Below are 14,562 nucleotides of genomic sequence, written 5' to 3'. Positions count from 1 at the left end.
AACCTTTGGCCCTCCATATGTTATGGACTACGATTCCCATCAGCCCCTGCCAGCATGGCCAATTGGCCATGCTGGCAGGGGCTGATGGGAATTTTAGTCCATAACATATGGAGTGCCAAAGGTTCGCCACCACGGCTCTATATCATTTTCCAGCAGCCTGAATATGCCTTACCAGTTCAAACTCATTGGAGCTTGGAAGCTAAGCAGGGTGAGGCACAGTTACCGTGTCTCCCCCAAAATAAGACAGGGTCTTATATTAATTTTTGCACCAAAAGATGCATTGGAGCTTATTTTCGGGGTAGGGCTTATATTGGAGGAAATATGGTACCTTCACAATTCATTAAGGCAGGCTCTCGGCAACCTGTTGCTTCCCCTGTCACGTGTGACACAAGCTGCATCCTCATTGGCAGGGAGCACAGGGCATTGTCCGCTATTGTGATCTGTAACTACTGGTAGGGCTTATTTTTGGAGGAGGGTTTATATTTTTAACATCCTCCAAAAATCAAGATAGGGCTTATTTTCGGGGTAGGGCTTATTTTTAGGGAAACACGGTAGTACCTGGATGGGAGACCAACAAGAAATATTGCAGCTTGATGGCAATTATGTGCTCCAGATCCAAGTCACACACATTCACACGCAAGCAGATCAAAACTTTACATTGCCTGCATGCAGCTTGTTGGGTGGGGTGTGTGTCTTTGGTCAGGGAAGGTATACACAGAAAGGGGGTTAAACGTTCCTTCCCCAATATTCATCCTGGTCAGCCAGTCAATCTCAATGAAACTAATTGTGATGCCATCTCATGAGCCCACAGGTAAGAAAAGGGGCGTTACCGTTTGAAACCGCCTCTTCCTGTTTCGTTTCTTCCTGAGTGTTCTCGTAGTTGTCCTGGTCTGAAGGAAACAAACTAGGTTGAGGAGGCTGGCACGCTCTTCTCTCGGCCCACACAATTGACCTTGCTTTTTCTCCACAGCCCGTGGTTATGTTGTTTGTTCTTCCAATGAACCAACCCGTTCCCCTTCTGGTCACCATTCCCAATACCTCTCTGGCCCTTAGAGCTCTGGTTTCTCTCCATCTTTTCGGTATGGCCCATGGCTCTTACAGTGCCGCACCTGGAAGTCTTGAAACAGGTAAGCAGAGGGTGCACCAGTTGTAGATTTCCACACTGGTCATGAGCCGTGGGGGTCTGCACTCTCAAACTGTTTCTAATGCCCAGATCAGACTTAGCAGCCACACCTCACACTTCCTTGTGATGGAGTAAAGGATTCTGGGATGAATGCGCAAGATGCTGGCTGTGGAATGGCATGGGTCTTCCTTTCTGTTCTACTTGTGCTTTCTGCCACCACTCTGATCCAAAATGTCTGCCCAGATCAGACTTAGCAGCCACACCTCACACTTCCTTGTGATGGAGTAAAGGATTCTGGGATGAATGCGCAAGATGCTGGCTGTGGAATGGCATGGGTCTTCCTTTCTGTTCTACTTGTGCTTTCTGCCACCACTCTGATCCAAAATGTCTGCCCAGATCAGACTTAGCAGCCACACCTCACACTTCCTTGTGATGGAGTAAAGGATTCTGGGATGAATGCGCAAGATGCTGGCTGTGGAATGGCATGGGTCTTCCTTTCTGTTCTACTTGTGCTTTCTGCCACCACTCTGATCCAAAATGTCTGCCTCTTGTTGTGGCGTGTGTGTGGCCACATAGCCCACTTATCCAGTGCCAGTGGGTTAACCCTCAAAAAGTTGTCAATCCACTGGACATTGTAATGGGTGACACAGTCTAGGGCACAGGTGTCAAACTCGCAGCCCTCCAGATGTTATGGACTACAGTTCCCACCATCCCCTGCCAGGATGATACTGGCAGGGGATGATGGGAACTGTAGTCCATAACATCTGGAGGGCCGTGAGTTTGACACCTACGGTCTAGGGGCTGTAGCTTAGGCCAAATTTGGTCCAAAATTCCCCCCCCCCTCTTTGTTTGTTTACTATACTGCCCACCCCCAGAGGGCTCTGGCCGGTGTACAAAAGATAGAACAACTAAAAATCATAGCTAACACTTAAAACAGAATTAATTTAAAATACAAACAAGAAACCAGCAGAAAGCAGAAAACCTAGCACGGGATGGCAACCTGGAAAATCTCTAACCCCATTGGAGGGGATCAGGCGCAGCAAATAATGGCCAACGAGGATGCTATATATATAGGGGGGGGGGGCGCATGGGAGGCAATCAGCAACCGGCCCTCTCAAAAGCCCAGTGGAACAACTCCATTTTACAGGCCCTGTGGAACTGTCCAAGGTCCCGCAGGGCCCTGATAGCTGGAGGGAGAATGTCCCACCAGGCAGAGGCCAAGGCCCAGGTAGAGGCCTGCCACATCATTGAGGGACCATGGACCATATCATTGAGGGGCCTCTGCAGACCACAGAGGCCGAGAAGGGTCATACGGGGAGAGGTGGTCCCTAAGAGACAGTTCACCCAAGCACAACTCACCATCTGATTTCTGCTCCGTCTCACTGTCCGGACACTCGTATTCTTCATCGTCTTCTTCTGGTGGGAACGGAAGAGACGGGTAGAGAAAGCGCATGAATTCTGATGGGACTCTCATGAGTGATGGCCTTGGCCACAGTGAGAAAAGCAGTATGTGACGCAATTCTCAGCTTCAAGAACAAATGACTAATCATTAACATGTGCCCACCCACTGTTCATCGATTCTGTAGCCCGCTGCACTCATATAGTACGAAACAGGGTGCCAGGCACAGGGACTCTTGCTTCTTTGCAAAGCAGCTGCCTCCAAGGAATCAGTCAGTCACTTTCTCGACTTGTTGTCTTTGAGCCGTGCACCGTTTTGTAGCAGTATGCGGGTGGCAGTTTCACAGATCTCCTGTGCTAAATGGTTTCTGCTTCCTGCCTTGTTCACAATTGTCTTATTTTAAGGCAAACCGCATAACCTTGTTTCTGCTGGTTCCCCCTCCCCTGTGACTTATTTATTTTTATTTCATTTACTTAACAACGAAGTCTATATTGCTATCTAAGCAGGAGCAGTAAGACCAGTGGCGTAGCACCAATGGGACCCGGGGGTGTGACACCCCGGGTGCGAGCCAGTGCAGGAGTGTAGTGGGAGCATTCTGGGGCGTGGCAGGGGTGCAAGGCACACATGTGCCCCAGGCATCGTTCCCCCTTATTCCGGCCCTGGGTAAGAAGAAGAAGAAGAGTTTGGATTTATATCCCCCCTTTCTCTCCTGTAGGAGACTCAAAGGGGCTTACAATCTCCTTGCCCTTCCCCCCTCACAACAAACACCCGGTGAGGTGGGTGGGGCTGAGAGAGCTCCGAGAAGCTGTGACTAGCCCAAGGTCACCCAGCTGGCGTGTGTGGGAGTGCACAGGCTAATCTGAATTCCCCAGATAAGCCTCCACAGCTCAGGCGGCAGAGCTGGGAATCAAACCCGGTTCCTCCAGATTAGATACACGAGCTCTTAACCTCCTACGCCACTGCTGCTCCTCCTCCTACGCCACTGCTGCTCCTAAGACCATTCAGCTGCTCCTAAGACCATTCAGTCTGCTCCTAAGACCATTCAGCTGCTCCTAAGACCATTCAGTCTGCTCCTAAGACCATTCAGTCCAGAGTTTAAAATGTGCCCTAGAGCCCCATGTCTGAAAGTACCCAACTCTTTGGGACTTCCTGGCTGCCATGTGTACCACATCACTCTCCCTTCCATTCCCCTACCCCCCACACGGCCAAGACTTACCTTCTGCCTTGGGGGCAGTAGGTAGGGTGTTCCCTCTCTGTAGAGACTGCTGGCCAGCACTTGTACTCATGTTGGGCAGTACATTCTCATAGGAGAATACATCCACTTGTTCCTTGTCTTAGGAAAAAGAAAGGCAAGTTCTGTCAAGACTCCACTCCCTACCGGGCTTAGCCGGATCTGCTAAAGGCAGCAAGACAAAGGCCATTTACACACTTGTGATCTCCTTCACATTCAGCGCACATTCCCTTCAGGTCGGATTCCAGGTTATGCTCACATTTTCTCCTCTTCAGAACTCGCCATAATCTCAGATCAGAGAATCCCCACAGTTCTCCCAACCTTTTAAAGTGTGACCCTTTCTCTCCTTTTGCAGGGAAAGTGAAGGAGTGTCAGGTCTCGAACCTTGAAGTAATAAACGGACTCTGTATTGTTGATCAGCAGCATTTATTGATCGACATCGAAGCACCCAGCTTGACAAAGCCTGGCTTTTGCTACCCATTTTATTACAATGTTGATTCCCCCCTCCCTTTTCCCCAAGGAATGTGAGAAAGAGTTAGTTTGGAGCAGAGGTGCCCTAAGGTCGGCGATAGATAGAAAAAGCCACCTGGCATTCTACCCTATGGGTCGACATAAAAAAACCCGTTTCCCATGAGACTAAAGTGTCAGAGGAAGGCCTAGTTATCTACACGGCATGTGAAGCCATAAAGCAAAGGTCAAGGAAAGAATGTCTCAGAATAGCAGTGATAACATATAGCAGACTGGTTACATATATCTTGTAGCAAGGGCTGGTTTCCTGAGCAGGAGAGGGGAGGCAGGTCCTTAACTCACCATCTCTATTCACCTTGGTCAGCAAGATCCCATCGTGGGCCGGTGCTCTGTTCCGCTGGACATGGAGAACCTTTCTGGAAACCAAAGAAATGCATAAAACGAAAGGCAGCAAGCTGTGAATTCAGCACAAGCTCCCATCAAGGGATCCTGTAATACTCAAAACCAAGGTGCACTTTTAAAAGCAAATACATGAAATGACACTTTAGGAGGAGCGTCCCTTTTGGGCTTCTCTTGAAGGACTGTTGGAGGGAGGTCTCTCTTGAGAGCCAGCATGGTGTAGTGGTTAAGAGCAGGTGGCTTCTAGTCTGGAGAACTGGGTTGATTCCCCACTCCTCTCCCTGAGCGGCAGAAGCTTATCTGGTGAACCAGATGTGTTTCCACATTCCTACATTCCTTCTGGGTGACCTTGGGCTAGTTTTAGTTCTTCGGAACTCTCTCAGCCCCACCTACCTCAAAAGGTGTTTGTTGTGGGGAGAGGAAAGGAAAGGAATTTGTAAGTCAGCCATACATCGCTTTTATTGCAATAGTCTTTTCTGCCTTGTAAGGATCAGTCTCTCAGATTCATCCTCTAATCCAGTGGTGGCGAACCTATGGCACTCCAGATGTTCGTGGACTACAATTCCCATCAGCCCCTGCCGGCAGGGGCTGATGGGAATTGTAGTCCACGAACATCTGGAGTGCCATAGGTTCGCCACCACGGCTCTAATCCTTCCCTCCATCTTTGTCATTTTTGCATCCTGTCCTATCACTTACCTCATGGCTGGTGCCCTCAGCTTCTTCTTCTGCCTATGTCCACGAAAGGCTAAAATGAGAAGGATGGATGAGAAATAACTGATCAGAAGAAACCTCTGCCCCATAGCCATCAAGATGTATTAATCTACATCGAGGTGCTCAGCCCCTGATCAACATTAATCAAATGTCATAGACTGGAGGGAAAAAACAATTATTGTCAACTGTCTTCTCCTTCCACCATTATCTGAGTAGCTTTGGTGAATATTCATAACAATTCTGTCTGTTCAAAGGGAGGAGGAGGAGGAAGAGAAGAAGAAGAGGAGGAGGAAGAGTTTGGATTTATGCCCCACTTGCCTTTCCTGTAAGGAGACTCAAAATGGCTTACAAGCTCCTTTCCCTTCCTCTCCCCACAACAGACACCTTGTGAAGTAGGTGGGACTGAGAGAGTTCTGAGAGAACTGTGACTAGCCCAAGGTCACCCAGTAGGAGTGCAGAAACACATCTGGTTCACCAGATAAACCTCTGGAGGAGTGGGGATTCAAACCCAGTTCTCCAGATTAGAATCCACCAGCTCTAAACCACGCTGGCCCTCAAGATGACATCTCTAACACTGCAAGATGAAGTCTGTAACAGTGAGTTTCATAGGGAAAACACATGCATATAGAACCCAGGGACAAAAGGGGCTCATGTGCTGTTTGCAAGAAAGAACAGGCAAGTAAGAGAGATTCGGAAAGAAGAGATCAGAAAGAAGAAGAAGAAGAGGAGGAGGAGGAGTAGTTTGGATTTATATCCCCCCTTTCTCTCCTGCAGGAGACTCAAAGGGGCTGACAATCTCCTTGCCCTTCCCCCCTCACAACAAACACCCTGTGAGGTAGGTGGGGCTGAGAGAGCTCCAAAAAGCTGTGACTAGCCCAAGGTCACCCAGCTGGCATGTGTGGAAGTGTACAGGCTAATCTGAATTCCCCAGATAAGCCTCCACAGCTCAGGCAGCAGAGCTGGGAATCAAACCCGGTTCCTCTAGATTAGATACATGAGCTCTTAACCTCCTACAGGTGGGGTGCTGTGTTGAATTTCAGAGATTTATTTGAACTAATTAGTCAACTCTTTGTCTCCTCCTGGTCTATATTTTTCAATAATTTTGATTTCTAAAGAAGAAAGAGCAATGTGAAAAAGGGGCTTTGATTCCTATGGCTGCTCTTGTCTCTGTGCCTATACTCACCACGCCTCCACCGCCTCCACCGCAGGAAGCCGAAGGTGAAACCAAGGCAGACAGCCATGTATCCTAGGACCACACTCCAAATTATCCAGTGCTGCTTTCCAAAATACAACCAACGAGCTGTGGGGAGGGAGGGGCGAGAGAGAGTTAACTGCCTTTGTATTTATCTCCATAACGTTAGGCACAGCATTCAGCGATCCCATTTGAGTCTTCAGTTTTTTAGAGCCAAGTTTCTAGTCCTTAAGAGTTTCTAGTCCCCTGCAGAAAAGGAGGCAGCCAACCTCCCCACCTGGAAGTTTCACGGATGAAACAAGCAATTAAGGCTGAGCAAAATGAAAGATCAGCTCGGCAGGAGACTGTTTGCAGCAGGAGAACCCCCTGTTTAAAACAAAAACTGCAGGAAAACCCCACTGTGAAGTCACCAGCCCCGCGATAAGCACTGTGTGCGTAAATGGCCAGTGACTAAATGCAGTCTCCCGGGGACCAAGCTACAACCCTACATCTCACTGATCAAAGGGCGGTATAGAAGTTCCCTTTCAGGGAAGGGCGGTATAGAAGTTTAATATAATAATAATAATAATAATAATAATAATAACAACAACAACAACAACAACAACAACAACAACAACAACAACAACAACAACAATAATAATAAAGTGAGACTAAGATCCTACCTTGAGATCTTGCCCTGAGAATTACACTTCAGTCTTTTAAAGTTTTGTAACTTTCTTTTTGTAACTTTTGTAACTTTTAAAGTTTTGTAACTGGTGAAGAGCGCCAGTGAGCTCGCAAGTTCACGCCATAACTGGGTCCTAATACAAGGTATTCTGTAGATATCGTTGTGTTTTTGTGTGGCTGTACAACTCCCTCCTTACTACTACATACAGCATGCTGCCTAAGATTGCATTTCAAAAGTACGTAACTTCTGTCTAATGACCCACCTTTGACCATGAGCCGTACCTGACTTGGCTGAAACCTCCAGCAGAAAATGTTGGCTTTGGTTCTTCCAGTAACAGGTGTAGTTTCCAGCATCTCTGGAGGTTACATACGGCAGCATTAAGGAGATAGTGCCAGGATGTACCCGTAGCTTGTAAGGAGGGGTGCGCCGGATTAGCATATCCAGTCCTGCTTTTTTGACACCAGGCAGTCTCCAGGTCAAGAGCCTCTGGGTCCAGTTGCTGGTTTCTGAGCTGTTGCAAGGGAAAGATGGCCGGTTCTGGGCAGAACCGAAGTCCAGGGCCCCTGCAGGAGGAATAAAAGTTCATGTGGTTTCAATTTCTTGATCAGCTTTGATTTTGGGGGATACTTAAAGTGGATGTTGGACCTTCTTGTCAAATGTTAAGGCAGCAACAGAATTAATTCGCCAGCGGAATACTTAAGCTCTGATCCAAACCCCTGCTGCAAACTCCATGTTGTTCTTGGGGGGGGGGGGTCCAAAGACAACACAGGGAAAAATGGGGGGGGGCAGCAGACTGCAGCAGGAAGAAAAGGAGGAGGGAAAAAGTGGATTGAAAGCGCATTATTCTGCATGTATGGAAGGGGGCCTCGATCCTTCTCCCTACTTCCCAGTAAAAATTGCCTGTGGTAGCTTTAATCCCCTGTCCCAGTGGCATACCATTACAAAATGGGGCCCCCTCCCCCCACCCCTCAGGGAAGGCAAATGGTGCCTGGGTCATCTGCTTCGCTCTGACCCCCCCTAGATACGCCATTGCCTTCCCCTGCAAAAAATAAAAATTGTGTTGTCACAATCACCAACCCCCCCCCCCCTTCACCCTGCCCTTGAGTTGTTATATGGATAGCAACTAGTTTCCTGTGAGGTTCTGGGGAAAGTGCGCCTTGTTCACAATTGTGACACCGTGTCTCCCATACTGACAACAAAGGAGTTATTACCACTTGAAGAATTGTCCATTTCTTCGTCAGTGTTCGTGTCGCCATCTGAAGGAAACAGATCAGGGTAAGTAGGCTAGCCCACTCTTCTCTTGCCCACACTAATAACAAGTTTGTGCCCCCCATTTTTTTTTCACGCACTTCTGCCACTGAACTATCCCACCCTTCTGGTCTCATTTCCCAATGTGCATCTTGTTTTCAGGGCTGCATTTCCTCATCTTTTGGGAGGTAGGGCTGTCATGTAGACCATCAAATAATGGTGCCAATTTACTTCTCACATTGTAGCCTTTGAGGCAGTGGTGGGATCCAAAAATTTTAGTAACAGGTTCCCATGGTGGTGGGATTCAAACAGTGGGGTAGCGCCAATGGGGCTGGGCGGGCATTCCGGGGGCGGGCATTAATAATTTCTCTGTTACTGTAAAAAACTCTTACTGTAAAAAAAAGTTCCTAATTTCCATCTGGTATCTTTCTGTCCATAATTTAAACTAATTATAGCAAGTCCTATCGTCTACTGCCAACAGAAACAACTACTTCTCCTCAAATTGACTGCCTGTCAAATACTTAATACTTTCAAATACTTAATTTTGTTTCTAGAAATCAAAAGAAGGAGACTTTCCTCAAACAAGGAACTTTACCATATTTCTAAAACATGTTTTTAAAACAGCCCAACAGGGAGAATTGTCCCGTTTTCTACCTTCGCTAACCAGCCACATAGGAAACAACAGGACTTTATTATTTTTGGACCTAATGGAATTTCTAACGGAAAAGCGGACCCAATTAGTAACCCCCTCTCGGCACACACAAATAATTAGTAACCCACTCTCGGGAACTGGTGAGAACCTGCTGGATCCCACCTCTGCTTTGAGGGCCCTATTCCAGTATGAGGAACAGGCCTTTGCCCTGGTAATCTGCCATGGCAGTCTAAGGTCTCAAACTTCTGCTATATACTCTTGGTTTTGCAGAGTGATGTCCTTGGAAGGAACTGAAAGTTCTGCATCCATAGTGGGTCCTGCTTCCCACCCTCTTCCCGCTTGATAATTCTCATCTTAAATGCCCAAAGTCAGCTTCACATTGTGGCCCCTCCGAGGGTGTGGGAACAACACAGGCCAAATGGTATAATCAACAAAATTCGTCAAGCACCTGGTAGACAGCAATACTCACCAGTTGCACCAGGGGACCTGTGCCTTTCCCCCAATTTGTGTCCTAAAAGCCCTTGAAGAGACTGTAGTTGGCTCCCTTGAGCCCCACCATGCTACATGAGCGCTAGGAAGATGACCGCCCACCCCACCACTGCTGAACTAACCATACTCCAACAGATGCCGCTAAAGTCATTTTAAAGAATGAGGGCCACAAGAAATCACAGGAGGAGAAAATAGTTGGGAAATCCTTCCCTGCCCCCTAAATCTCCCTCTGCCGGATTAGGAGCAACCAGGAACTTGCTTCCAGGATACTGAGATCCACCCCATCAGTTGTCAGCATGGCCAATTGGCCATGCTGGTAGGGGCTGATGGGAATTGTAGTTCCTGAACATCTGGAGAGCCGCAGGTTCCCTATCCCTGGTATAAACTCTCTGGCTGCTGTATTGTCGAAGGCTTTCACGGCCGGAATCACTTGGGTGCTGTGTGATTTCCGGGCTGTATGGCCGTGTTCTAGTAGCATTCTCTCCTGAGGATCCTCTGAAGATGCCAGCCACAGATGCAGGTGAAATGTCAGGAGAGAATGCTGCTAGAACACGGCCATACAGCCCGGAAACCACACAGCACCCAAGTCTCTGGCTGCTATTTCTTCCCTTCTTTTTACCTCTAGCCAAGGCCCTAATGTTCACCCAGGGATCTCTGTGAAAATATTTACCTGAGGCTGATGGGTTCCCATTGAGCAGATGTTTTGATCTGCACAAAGAAGGCCATGGCCACAGGTGGCTATTAGGTACATCAATAGAGATTTTTAACAAATCTTTTAAGAATTTTATTTCACTTGTAAAGCAACTAGCCAAATAATATTTTCCCTCAAGTTTATCTTGTGATCAGTTTCCTCTGCCATCCCTTCCCCTTGACCTTGGACTTACACTCCATGTCAGAAGGGTAGTCACTCACTTCCACTTCTTTGTCTGGTGGGAAGGGAAGAGAGACAAAGGCTTGATTCTTATAAACAAGCAGATGAGATGGTTAAAAAAAAAAGCTGTTTCAGGATGGTAGCATTTCAGACTGCAGACAGAAGTTCATTTGATGGCCCCTTCCACACATACAGAATAATGCACTTTCAATCCACTTTCACAATGGTTTGCAAGTGGATTTTGCTATTTCGCACAGTAAAATCTAGCTCCAAAGTGCATTGAAAGTGGATTGAAAAGTGCATTATTCTGCATGTGCGGAAGGGGCCGATGCTCCATAGTTTTAAAAAATCCATATACTTAGAAAACTATAATATCAGGGACAAGAGTGTGCTAGATGTCTTTCCCCTAAGTACAGGGTTTTTTAAACATTCAATAATACAAGACCCCCACCTGCAGTTTGAGATGGTGCGGTCCAGAAGCTAATTAATCACCTCATGTCTAGTTTGAAAGGACTAAGCCAAAGAGGAAGAACGAAATATGGGTGACAGGCACTATTTGACAGGGCAGTCATACCCCTTTGCTCAAGCACTACCGTTGCCACCTATCACTCTGTGCAAAGGCATATCTGGGGGAAAATGTAGCCCGGAGCAAAATCTGTGGTTTCCGCCTCCCAGCCAGTGGTGGGATTCAGCAGGTTCGCACCACTTCGGCAGAACCGGTTGTTAAAATGGGGCTTGTAAACAACCAGTTTTTAAATTTTTTGAATCCCACCACCAGAACCGGTTTGAATCCCATCACTGCTCCCAACCCCGTATGGGCGGCTGCTCTCCCCCACTACAGCCAAACAACATATGGACCTGGGGGGAAATAGGAGAATTTTTTAATATGGGGGCTCTAGATGAATGTTCTGCGCATGTCTTGTGTATTGATTGCCTATTTTGAAACGAACAAATAACATGGGTTTTGGTGTCAAAAAGGCAGCCCTCTTTAGCCTGCTTTATAAAATAAGGCAGTCATATTAATTTGCCAAATTGAATCTTTCGCACCCTGATTGCATCACTTCCCTCTAAAATTTCAATTAAAAAAAACTGAGGAGAACGTAGATGTGTATTTCCCTTTCAGTTTCTTTTTATCTGTCCTGCCTCTCTTTCTAGAAGGTCATGATGGCTTTCCCCTTCTTCATTTTATCCTACCAACCCTGTGAGGTAGGTTCAGCTGAGAGAGACTGACTGGCCAGGATCAATCAGAGTGCTTCATAATGGAATCAGAATTTGAACCCAGGCCTCCAGAGTCCTATCGCTATACTGTGCTCCCCACACCAGCTGTCTTCTTCCCAACACCCACTTCAACGGCACTCGGACCCAACCGGACCCAATGAGCATCACTAGATCTCAGTAATCTGGTGCTCACCTGGATTTCCTTCCCAGTGGCAAGTAAACTGCACGCCACACTGCCTGGAGATGTTGTGGATAAGTAGCCCCCAGTCCATATCTGGGCTTGCCTCATGCTCAGGGTGGAGGTACTTCACCTCCATGTTCAGCACCATCGTACCCAAAGGACCGAGCCAAGTCAGATTCAGATCATTTGAAGCTGGCGTGAGGCCCAAGCCGTCCAAGGCGCAGCGTAGGGTCACTGTGCCAGACTCTTGATTTGGAGGGAGAGAAAGATGCGTCGTTAATATTTTCCTATTTAAAAGGCATACCTCACACTGATCTTCCGGTACATCTCTTGATGAGTCTTTTGAACCACAAGACGTACAGAGCGAAAGCCAGAATGAGGCAAAAACAAAATCTGTAATGTGTGAAGTGCTGCCAAGTTTGCAGCCGACTTACGGCGACCCAGTAGGATTTTCAAGGCAAGAGATGGACAGAAGCAGAGGTGGGATCCAGCAGGTTCTCACAGGTTCCCGAGAGTAGGTTACTAATTATTTGTGTGTGCCGAGAGGGGGTTACTAATTGGTGATTTTGCCACGTGATTTTTGCCTTAGTTACGCCCCTCCTCTCAGCAGTAGCGCGCAGAACTTGAAAAAGTCTAGCAGTGAGGTGCAATCAAGTGCAGTGGCAGCCTGCTTCTGGCAGGTATCTGCTTCCCCGCCTTCAAGGATCGGCACGCATGAAGCTGCCGCCCTTGCCACAGCCCCACCCAGGAATGCCCCACCTCCGGAATGCCCGGCCACATCCCCATCGTGCCCCGCCCATCCCCATTGGCGCTACACCACAGTTTGAATCCCACCACCATGGGAACCTGTTACTAAAAATTTTGGATCCCACCACTGGACAGAGGTGGTTTGCCGTTGCCTGCCTCTGTATAGTGGTCTTCCATCCAAATACTAACCGGGACCAACCCTGCTTAGCTTCTGAGATCTGATGAGCTCAGACTAGCTTTCATTTCTTTTTAAAAAAACCCTTGGCAGTAATAATTCAGCATGTCAGCAAAACACCAAAAAAACCATCAGCAGCACTAAAATCAGATGACAAGAAGAAGAAGAAGAAGAAGAAGAAGAAGAAGAAGAAGAAGAAGAGGAGGAGGAGGAGGAGGAGGAGGAGGAGGAGGAGGAGGAGGAGGATTTATATCCCCCTTTCTCTCCTATAGGAGACTCAAAGGGGCTTACAAACTTCTTTCCCTTCCCTGCTCACAACAAACACCCTGTGAGGTAGGTGGGGCTGAGAGAGCTCCGAAGAACTGTGACTAGCCCAAGGTCACCCAGCTGGTGTGTGTGGGAGTGCACAGGCTAATCTGAATTCCCCAGATAAGCCTCCACAGCTCAAGCGACAGAGTGGGGAATCAAACCTGCTTCTCCAGATTACAGTACACCTGCTCATAACCACTACGCCTTAACCAATGTTGCCTACAGTCACGCTATCTTGATTCCTTTAGATTAAGGGTTCCACCACACCTTATTGTTTCTTTGTTTTTGTTTTGCAAGTCTAGTTGGCAGGATTTATCAGGGAGAGTGGAAGTGGGAAATGTTAATCCTGCCCTGTTCTGATTGTAAAAGTATGCCTCAGACTGCATTTATCCTCTTGAGAGAAAATTTAACAGGCACCCTTGGTAACAACTATCTGACTGGTGAGTTTCCCACTGGTATTTCCAACTCAAACTTGATTTAAATATGACATTGGTGATGAAATATTGCCCATAACCAGGAGGATTTTGTTCTTGTGCAATGTCTTGCTTAAGATGGGCTGCTACCCATTTAAGACAGTCATGCTTAATCTTGCAGTGCCACCCCCACCCCCTTCCCAACCAGGGCTGCCAATCTACAGCTGAGACCTAGAATTCTCCCCGAAGTACAACTTCCTGCAGACAATGCAGAGCATTTCTGCTGGAGGAAATGGGAGCTCTAGACGCTGGGCTCTATGGCATCACATCCTTGCAGAGTTCACTATGTCCAGAGGTGGGATCCAGCAGGTTCTCACAGGTTCCCAAGAGTAGGTTACTAATTATTTGTGTGTGCCGAGAGGGGGTTACTAATTGGTGATTTTGCCACCTGATTTTTGCCTTAGTTACGCCCCTCCTCTCAGCAGTAGCGCGCAGAACTTGAAGCAGTCTAGCAGGAGGTGCACCGGCGTGTGTGGCAGCCTGCGCCTGCGTGCATTCGTTTCCCGCCCAAGGACCTGCGCAGCGGCTGCGTCCTTGCCACAGCCCAGCCCAGGAATGCCCCGCCCCCGGAATGCCCAGCCACGCCCCCGTCATGCCCCACCCAGCCCCATTGGTGTTACGCCACAGTTTGAATCCCACCACCATGGGAACCTGTTACTAAAATTTTTGGACCCCACCACTGACTGCATCCCCAAACTCCACTATTCCCAATTCTCCAGGAATGTCCCAAGCTGGAATTGACAACCCTATCCCTGAAATGGACATCCCTTGGAGGATTTTTGGGGGAGGGAAGGTGGCATGGTACAGCCCCCTCTTGCCAGATCTCAAAAGTCAAGTACTAAGACTATGGATGTTGTTGCTGTAAACCACCTAGAGCCCTTCGGAAATGAGGCGGTCTATGAAATAGATAGATAGATAGATAGATAGATAGATAGATAGATAGATAGATAGATAGATAGATAGATAGATAGATAGATAGATAGATAGATAGATAGATAGATAGATAGAT

General features: G+C 47.7%; 1 protein-coding gene across 1 annotated transcript; it reads right to left on the bottom strand.

The window, feature by feature from the left end:
* Positions 1 to 809: 809 nt before the first annotated feature.
* LOC125425315 (B-lymphocyte antigen CD19-like) lies at positions 810 to 11,997 on the bottom strand (the record flags this gene model as incomplete). The annotated part of the gene is made up of 9 exons (XM_048482922.1): positions 11,862 to 11,997; positions 10,464 to 10,505; positions 7,472 to 7,753; positions 6,515 to 6,631; positions 5,317 to 5,365; positions 4,564 to 4,637; positions 3,739 to 3,855; positions 2,483 to 2,539; positions 810 to 890 (listed from the first exon to the last, which is right to left on the bottom strand). Coding segments are annotated over exons 1-9 (955 nt in total), but the record flags the coding sequence as incomplete, so codon positions are not given.
* Between the last annotated feature and the right edge of the window lie 2,565 nt (positions 11,998 to 14,562).

This window comes from Sphaerodactylus townsendi, unplaced genomic scaffold (genome assembly GCF_021028975.2).
Source record: "Sphaerodactylus townsendi isolate TG3544 unplaced genomic scaffold, MPM_Stown_v2.3 scaffold_272, whole genome shotgun sequence".
In the NCBI taxonomy this organism is placed as follows: Eukaryota; Metazoa; Chordata; class Lepidosauria; order Squamata; family Sphaerodactylidae; genus Sphaerodactylus; species Sphaerodactylus townsendi.
Note: the sequence above shows the minus strand (reverse complement) of the source record. Positions and strands in the feature narration are given on the sequence as shown.